Source organism: Mandrillus leucophaeus, unplaced genomic scaffold (assembly GCF_000951045.1).
Source record: "Mandrillus leucophaeus isolate KB7577 unplaced genomic scaffold, Mleu.le_1.0 Scaffold298, whole genome shotgun sequence".
Taxonomy (NCBI): domain Eukaryota; kingdom Metazoa; phylum Chordata; class Mammalia; order Primates; family Cercopithecidae; genus Mandrillus; species Mandrillus leucophaeus.
The window spans coordinates 1,472,829-1,482,590 of NW_012103120.1; the positions used below are offsets into that span (position 1 = coordinate 1,472,829).

At 39.5% G+C, this 9,762-nt stretch overlaps 1 protein-coding gene across 1 annotated transcript; it reads left to right on the top strand.

Annotated features, from left to right (window-relative positions):
- Positions 1-6,916: 6,916 nt before the first annotated feature.
- LOC105544106 (chromosome unknown open reading frame, human C7orf66) lies at positions 6,917-7,452 on the top strand. Its single transcript, XM_011986386.1, is given in 3 exon segments — positions 6,917-7,042; positions 7,200-7,334; positions 7,336-7,452. Coding segments are annotated over 3 exon segments (378 nt in total).
- Positions 7,453-9,762: the final 2,310 nt, after the last annotated feature.

Sequence of the window (9,762 nt, forward strand, 5' to 3'; positions counted from 1 at the left end):
GGAAGCAGCCTATGAATTATTCAATGATGTCCACTATAACACAGGGAAAGGAAGAAAATCCTACTGCCTTTCTGGAGAGATTAAGGGAGGCATTGAGAAAGCATACCTCTCTGTCACCTGACACTATTGAAGGCCAACTAATCTTAAAGGATAAGTTTATCACTGAGTCAGCTGAAGACATTAGAAAAAAAATTCAAAATCCACCTTAGACCTGGAGCAAAACTTAGAAACCTTATTGAACTTGGCAACCTCGGTTTTTTATAATAGAGATCAGGAGGAGCAGGCAGAACAGGACAAACAGGATAAAAAAAAAAAAAAAAAAAAGGCCACTGCTTTAGTCATGGCCCTCAGGGAAGCAGACTTTGGAGGCTCTGGAAAAGGGAAAAGCTGGGCAAATCGAATGCCTAATAAGGCTTGCTTCCAGTGTGGTCTACAAGGACACTTTATAAAAGATTGTCCAAGTAGAAATAAGCAGCCCCCTCGTCCATGCCCCTTATGTCAAGGGAATCACCGGAAGGCCCACCGCTCCAGGGGACGAAGTCCTTCTGAGTCAGAAACCACTAACCAGATGATCCAGCAGCAGGACTGAGGGTGCCCAGGGCAAGCGCCAGCCCATGACATCACCCTCAAAGAGGCCCAGGTATGATTGACCATTGAGGGCCAGGAGGTTAACTGTCTCCTGGACACTGGAACGGCCTTCTCAGTCTTACTCTTCTGTCCTGGACAACTGTCCTCCAGATCTGTCACTGTCCGAGGGCTCCTAGGACAGCCAGTCGCTAGGTACTTCTCCCAGTCACTAAGTTGTGACTGGGGAGCTTTACTCTTTTCACATGCTTTTCTAATTATGCCTGAAAGCCCCACTCCCTTGTTGGGGAGAGACATTCTAGCAAAAGCAGGGGGCATAATACACCTTAACATAGGAGAAGGAACACCCATTGTTGTCCCCTGCTTGAGGAAGAAATTAATCCTGAAGTCTGGGCAACAGAAGGACAACATGGATGAGTGAAGAATGCCCATCCCATTCAAGTTAAACTAAAGGATTCCTCCTCCTTTCCCTACCAAAGGCAGTACCCCCTTAGACCCGAGGCCCAACAAGGACTCCAAAAGATTGTTAAGGATCTAAAACCCCAAGGCCTAGTAAAACCATGCAGTAGCCCCTGCAATATTCCAATTTTAGGAGTACAGAAACCCAATAGACAGTGGAGGTTAGTGCAAAATCTCAGGATTATCAATGAGGCTGTTGTCCCTTTATACCCAGCTGTACCTAACCCTTATACTCTGCTTTCCCAAATACCAGAGGAAGCAGAGTGGTTTACAGTCCTGGACCTTAAGGATGCCTTTTTATGCATCTCTGTACATCCTGACTCTCAATTCTTGTTTGCCTTTGAAGAGCCTTCAAACACAACATCTCAACTCACCTGGACTGTTTTACCCCAAGGATTCAGGGATAGCCCCCATCTATTGGCCAGGCATTAGCCCAATACTTGAGCCAGTTCTCATACCTCGACAGTCTTGTCCTTCAGTACATGGATGATTTATTTTAGCCACCCATTCAGAAACCTTGTGCCATCAAGCCGCCCAAGCACTCTTAAATTTCCTCACCATCTGTGGTTATAAGGTTTCCAAACCAAAGGCTCAGCTCTGCTCACAGCAGGTTAAATATTTAGGGCTAAAATTATCCAAAGGCACCAGAGCCCTCAATGAGGAACATCTCCAGCCCATATTGGCTTATCCTCATCCCAAAACCCTAAAGCAACTAAGAGGGTTCCTTGGCATAACAGGCTTCTGCCAAATATGGATTCCCAAGTATGGTAAAATAGCCAGGCCATTATATATAGTAATTAAGGAAACACAGAAAGCCTATACCCATTTAGTAAGATGGATATCTGAAGCAGAAGCGGATTTCCAGGCCCTAAAGAAGGCCCTAACCCAAGCCCCAGTGTTAAGCTTGCCAATGCGGCAAGACTTTTCTTTATATGTCACAGAAAAAACAGGAATAACACTAGGAGTCCTTACACAGGTCCAAGGGATGAGCTTGCAACCCATGGCATACCTGAGTAAGGAAACTTATGTAGTGGCAAAGAGTTGGCCTCATTGTTTATGGGTAGTGGTGGCAGTAGAGAACATAACTATCAACAAGTGATTGCTCAAACCTATGCCACTTGAGGGGACCTTCTAGAGGTTCCCTTGACTGATCCCGACCTCAACTTGTATACTGATGGAAGTTCCTTTGTAGAAAAAGGACTTCGAAAAGTGGGGTATGCAGTGGTCAGTAATAATAAAATACTTGAAAGTAATCCCCTCACTCCAGGAACTAGCACTCAGCTGGCAGAACTAATAGCCGTCATCCAGGCACTAGAATTAGGAGAAGGAAAAGCGGTAAATATATATACAGACTCTAAGTATGCTTACCTAGTCCTCCATGCACATGCTGCAATATGGACAGAAAGGGAATTCCTAGCTTCCAAGGGAACACCTATCAAACATCAGGAAGCCATTAGGAGATTATTATTGGCTGTACAAAAACCTAAAGAGGTGGCAGTCTTACACTGCTGGGGTCATCAGAAAGGAAAAGAAAAGAAAAGATAAGAAAACTGCCAAGTGAATATTGAAGTCAAAGGAGCCACAAGGTAGGACCCTCCATTAAAGTGCTTATAGAAGGACCCCTAGTATGGGGTAATTCCCTCCGAGAAACCAAGCCCCAGTACTCAACAGGAGAAATAGAATGGGAAGCCCCACAAGGACAGTTTCCTCCCCGCAGGATGGCTAGCCAACAAAGGGAAAATACTTTTGCCTGCAGTTAACCCATTAAAATTACTTAAAATCCTTCACCAAACCTTTCACTTAGGCATTGATAGAACCCATCAGATGGCCAAATTATTATTTCCTGGACCAGGTCTTTTTGAAACTATGAAGCAGATAGTCAGGGTCATACATTTCAATCTCTGTATCTTTAACCTCCTTGTTAAGTTTGTCTCTTCCAGAATTGAAGCTGTAAAACTACAAATCATTCTTCAAATGGAGCCCTTGATGCAGTCCTTGACTAAGATCTACTGCGGACCACTGGACCAGCTTGCTAACCCATGCTCCGATGTTGATGACATAGAAGACACTCCTCGTGAGGAAATCTCAACTGCACGACCCCTACTACACCCCAATTCAGCACTAAGCAGTTAGAGTGGTCATTGGTCAATCTCCCCAACAGCACTTGGGTTTTCCTGTTGAGAGGAGGGACTGAGAGACAGGACTAGCTGGATTTCCTAGGTTGACTAAGAATCCCTAAGCCTAGCTGGGAAGGTGACCACATCCACCTTTAAACAAGGGGCTTGCAACTTAGCTCACACCCAACCAATCAGGTAGCAAAGAGAGCTCACTAAAATGCTAATTAGGCAAAAACAGGAGGTAAAGAAATAGCCAATCAACTATTGCCTGAGAGCACAGCGGGAGGGACAATGATCGCGACATACACCCAGGCATTCGAGCCAGCAATGGCTACCCTCTTTGGGTCCCCTCCCTTTGTATGGGAGCTCTGTTTTCACTCTATTAAATCTTGCAACTGCAAAAAAAAAAAAAAAAAAAAAAAATAGTTTAGGTTGCAGTCTATCAATCTTGTTTATCCCTTCAATTAACAAACTTTTGGTTTCATTGATCCTTTGTATGGATCTCAATTTTGTTCCATTCTGCTCTAAAGAATATCAACTTTTGTGGGCATTATTGACTATAAATTTGATTAAATTCCTTTAAATAATTTTAAATTGTAATTAGTATTTGTGTGGCTGACCCTTGAATATTTTAAATATACTCAGTAGCAAATAAATATACATAAGCATGATGATTCAGTGATTCCATAATCAAAACTACAAAGTAATACTAATGGCATAAAAAGGAACCAAATAATGACATTTGCAGCAACCTGGATGGAATTGGAGATCATTATTCTGAGTGAAGTAACCCAGGAGTGGAAAACCAAACATCATATGTTCTCATGCATAAGCGGGAGTTAAGCTATGAGGATGCAAAGGCTAAAGAACGACACAAAGGACTTTGGGAACTTGGGGGAAAGGTGGGAAGGGAGTGAGGGATTAAAAACTATACACTGTGTACAGTGTACACTGCTTGGGTGATGAGTACACCAAAATCTCAGAAATCACCACTAAATAACTTACTCATGTAACCAAATACCACCTGTTCCTCAAAATCCTATGGAAATTAAATAATATTTAAAATAAACAAAATAATAGTAATAAATGGCAAAAGTGCTAATATCATGAATGAAACTTTGCTTTAATTCCTATTTTTTCACCATGCCATGGTTCAAATTTTAAAAATATTTTTGTAAACTTTCTGTAGCTTTACTACAACCAGTGTTTAAAATCTTTCTAGGGAAGTTTTGTAAATTTTTCCAGATCTAAAAGAAAATAAAATGCCATCTCAGATATCAGCATCCACGTTGTTGGATAGTTCATTTATGTTTCACTTGTAAGACTTGGTAGAATTGTCCAAAGTGAAGAAAACTTCAGTATCCACAATATACCAAGTGCCTTCTTATATCAAACTTTCACTTGTTGCATTCTGAATCCTGTGTATCCTTGTCTTTAACATACATTTTAATATTTGAGGACTTATTATCTTTCCTAATGTTTCTTATAGCCAGAAGCATCTATGTCATTGCCTTAAAATTATGATATACTGATCTAGTCTGTTTTAATTATTAAAATGCATGTATTTTTATTAGTATTTTATTAATATTCATAAAATTCATAAATTTTATTAATATTCATAATATTCATAATATTCATTCATATTCATAAACCTTTATGAATATTAAATGAAGTAGATACTTCATTTCTTAGGAGATGAAGGATTGAATCTCTGCGCTTACTTTTCCTTTTTAGAACATTTAATCCTTTTATAATTTTGCCACACTCTGTTTTGCCACGGTCATTGTGTATATCTGTGTGCCATAGCTGTAATCAACTATAATATACTTGTAAGTCATTATTCTATAAGACCATTAATGCTGATGAGTTCTTTAGTATTCAGAATATCCCTCCATTTTTTGATATTTTCTATAGTAGTAAAAAAGTCTGCCTCATTGTGCAGAAATCCTATCTCATATTGGTACATTCACATATCTTCTTTCTTACACAGATATAAACAAGCATATGCTGAACATATGGAAACATACCCTGAACAAAAAGAAGAAAACATCATATTTAAATACTCTCCTACTTCTTTAAAGCAATAAGAATGGAAAGAGCCTGTTAGAATCTTTCTGTTGTTGTAATGCAAGTAGCTCTTTGCATACCTTGTGTTTTCTCCTTCGAGTGTTACTGTGAAATTATGGCTTTTTAGAGACTTAATTTTTTCCAGTTTCACAATTAGCATTATTACTTTTGTTATTATTTGCTATATTTTTGTTATTGAAGCACTACTCCCTGACGTTCCAAGAAGCAGCCTTGACTTCTGGCTAACAACAGGTTGCTTTGACTCCATCTTATTTTGTCTTTACAACAAACTTGAAGCCAATTATCCTCTAGGGATCAAAATGTGTGTGCTGGGGTGCACATGAGGATTGGTAATACATTAGAGTAGTGTCCCTGCTGCTGGGCCATTTATAACAATGATAGAGTTGGAAAATAAATCTTTTAAAGACATGAATTCACACTGATTTTTCCAATGTAACATATTACCGAAACCAACTTTTTTGTAGACTTGCTTTTATGCTTATATTAAATACGTAATAAGATGGAGATGGAGAAAATGTATTATCTTCACAGCCAGTAGCAGAATTCCTCCACAGGAAAAATAAATCTGTCTTGGGAAAAATGTTTTAATGTTTTAGAGTTGAAGGTGAGATCCTCTCGCTTCCCATTTCCACCATCAAGGCAAAACAAACAAACAAACTGACCCCCGAAGTTTCAGTGAAGAATTTAGTTGTTCAAGGGCCACCAGGAAGAGGAAATCTGAGGACAGCAGATGAGAGTAGGGAGGAAAGTAGGGTTTTAAATCTTACTGTTGTTCATGATGATGCGCCAAATAAACAAATAAAACATCAAATTCTTGCATGTATGTGTGGTAACATTTCTTCACGAAAACTGAAGAAAGAGCTGAACTTCATGTCAAATGGAAGAGTTGTGAGACAGATATAGTATGCCGGAAAGTAGAAACACAAAGACCTGGAGAAACCTATGAATACAAGTTCCTGGTAAACTTTTTAGAAATATGAAGACCTCCTGGGACTTCCACAGAGTAGAAACAGTGGGCATTACACTAATTTTACTTAGATACTGAGAAGTAAAAAAGGCCTCCGTATTAAAAATAGAACACAAATTAACTTCTTAAGAAAAAGGTTGCCAGATTTAGCAAATAAAATCACAGAATACCCAGTTAAATTTGAACATCAGATAAACAACAAATAATTTTTTGTAAATATGTCCCCTGAAATATTTGGAACAAACTTATGCCATCTTCAAACCCAACAGTGAGAGTTATGATTGTGTGTGTGTGTGTGTGTATATCACAAACTACAAATATGCTCACAATTATAAATATATAAAACATATATTAGTTACAAATATATAAGAATCGATATATTTATGTATATAAAACCCTTAGTTGCAATAAACAGAATAATCTCCACCTTCTTCACTTTTGTGTTTATTTCTATCTTGGTCATCCTTATTTTCATTGTCTCTTTACCTTTTGTTTTCCATGTGCTCCATGCTAATATGTAACAATCATGGTTTTTGAAGCCTATTGTTCAAAATTCTCATAGTATCTGTGTGTGTGATTGCAAAAATGTCAAGTTGAAGGTCTTTATAAACTTCTTCTTCAGATGTAATTAATTCTGTTCTCCACTACACAAAACATATGTTGATCTCAAACATGCAATGACCCATATAAGTCTTGCAAAATGATGGCTGTGATGACACCCAGTGATGGTCTTTCTCAACTCTCTGCACCTCATCTCACTCATCAGAGCCTTTGGAGCCTCAGTTGCCTTGCAATGCTGTTTCAGGAAAGGTGGGATTTTTTGTTTGTTTGTTTGTTTTGTTTTTGGTAGACATAAAGAATCATCCATGTTGAGGAATGAGCCTGACCCATTGTGCATAAACCTGGTGCCCTACAGTGAGACATGGTACCTTAACTGCAGTTGCTCAGCATTCAGTCTCTTTGTTTTTCTTCATTGCACATAGGCTGTACTCATTCTTTCTGCACCACAAATGTCATGCCTTCTCAAGTGTTTTTATACCCTGGGCCCATTGCATCCAGTGATGTCAGGGGAATTCTCAGCTTAGTATAGTCACATGATGGAACAGAGAAACAGAGCTAAGAATTCATGCGGGATACATACCTCAAGTGAAAGGAGTGAAAGGTGCATATCTAGGGATTGTCCACAAGAAACCAATGAGTTATGAAAAATCTTTTCCAAAGGAAATGGAAACTTAAGGAAAAACGTGAATAAAACTTTACAAAAATGATTGTGTGGCAGTGAAATGAATGTGTCAAAAGTACAAAAATAGGAAGAGCTAAGAGTACTAAAGTAACCTGTCATAAGATACTTAAAATGATCCTAAACCTTACAAGCAACAAATTCAGAAAGGGGCATAAGTTTCCTTCGAATTTGCTTAACTTACCAAAAGATGGGAAACATTCTTCAAGTTCCACTCTTCTCTTCTGTACAGAAAGGGGATTGGACTAAATCAGTGATGTTCAAGCTGTGATCCAAGTATCACTAGTGTTTCTGTGGTGACACAAGGGTGGGAATGGTGGGGCAGGATGTCTTATTCATGAGCCAGAGTAGCTCTAATATTTTTACATATTGGAACTCATAGAAAATTTCCATTGAAATAAAGATTTCATATTTGTATTAAGTTCCTAGGCTACTGTAACAAATTACCTACCACAAATTTACTGGCTTAAGACAACAGAAATTTATTCTCTCATAGTTATGGAGGTCAGAAGTCCAAAATCAAGGTATCAGGTGGGCTATATACTCCCTGCAGCAGGTTAAGGGGAGATTCTGCTTCTTGCCTATTTCAGTTTCTGGTGTCTCTTCGCAGTCCTTAGCCTGTGGCTCTCAGTCCAGTCTCTCCCTCAGCCTTCACATAGCCTTCTCCTCTCTGTGTGTCTTCTCCCCTTCTCTTCTCTTATGATGACTCTTGTCACTGGATTTAGGATTTTGCAAGATGATCTCCAATGGAGATTTTAATTTAATTTCATCTGCAAAGACCGTTTTTCCAAAAAAGGTCACATTCATAGGTTCTGGGTCAACATATCTTTTGGGAAGCCACCATTCAAACCCCTGGAGTGTTCAAAAAAGTTTAATTTAACTCAATATTTTAAAGGTTCTTTTATAGATGTACTTTTCAAATTATGGATTTAACACATGCTTGTTTTAATAAGTAAAATGTACAAAGATGTATAAAGTAAAAGTTAATTATCTATTCCTCACCCAACTCTTCTCCAATCTTACCTCTTTCCACCATTTCTCTCCAACTCATCCAGATTCACTGCTCCTCTGTCAGTCAAACTGTTAACCTATGTTAACAACACTGTGTTTGTACTTCTATGCTATACTTCAGGATCATGTAATTACACACACACACACACATGCATATGCAATTGATAAGGAGTTTAAAATTGACTATACAGATTAGATAATATAATATACACTCCTCTTCATCTAACTTTTCTCATTCAAAAATGTCTTGAGTACATTGCTCTAAATCAACTAGTATGGTTCTAATATACTATTTCTAATCAATGCCTTACAGCACAGTATTCCACAATGCAGACAAACCACTATTTATTTCAAGCCTTTTCCTATTGACAAGCATTTTTTATATTCCCATATTTCTGTATTTTTGCACATTTGAAAAATTCTGTGATACATACACTCGTACATATAATTTTATATGCTGATACTTTTATTACTATGGGACAGATATGTGGTAATAATACTGTGGTGTCAAGGATACATGTATTTTTAATGTTAGTAGGTGTTATCAGATTTCTTTACCAAAAGCCTGCAAAATTGCATTTGTCTACCAATATATGAAAGTACCCATTTCGGGGGGGGCGGAGCAAGATGGCCGAATAGGAACAGCTCCAGTCTCCAACTCCCAGCGCAAGCGACACAGAAGACCGGTGATTTCTGCATTTTCAACTGAGGTACTGGGTTCATCTCACTAGGGAGTGCCGGACGATCGGTGCTGGTCAGCTGCTGCAGCCCGACCAGCGAGAGCTGAAGCAGGGCGAGGCATTGCCTCACCTGGGAAGCACAAGGGGGAAGGGAATCCCTTTTCCTAGTCAGGAGAACAGAGACACACAACACCTGGAAAATCGGGTAACTCCCACCGCACTACTGCGCTTTAAGCAAACAGGCACACCAGGAGATTATATCCCACACTTGGCCGGGAGGATCCCACGCCCACAGAGCCTCCCTCATTGCTAGCACAGCAGTCTGCGATCTAACCACAAGGCAGCAGTCAGGCTGGGGGAGGGGCACCCGCCATTACTGAGGCTTAAGTAAGTAAACAAAGCCGCTGGGAAGCTGGAACTGGGTGGAGCACACAGCAGCTCAAGGAAACCTGCCTGTCTCTGTAGACTCCACCTCTGGGGACAGGGCACAGATAACAACAAAAGCAGCACAAACTTCTGCAGATGCAAACGACTCTGTCTGACAGCTTTGAAGAGAGCAGTGGATCTCCCAACACGGAGGTTGAGATCTGAGAAGGGACAGACTGCCTGCTCAAG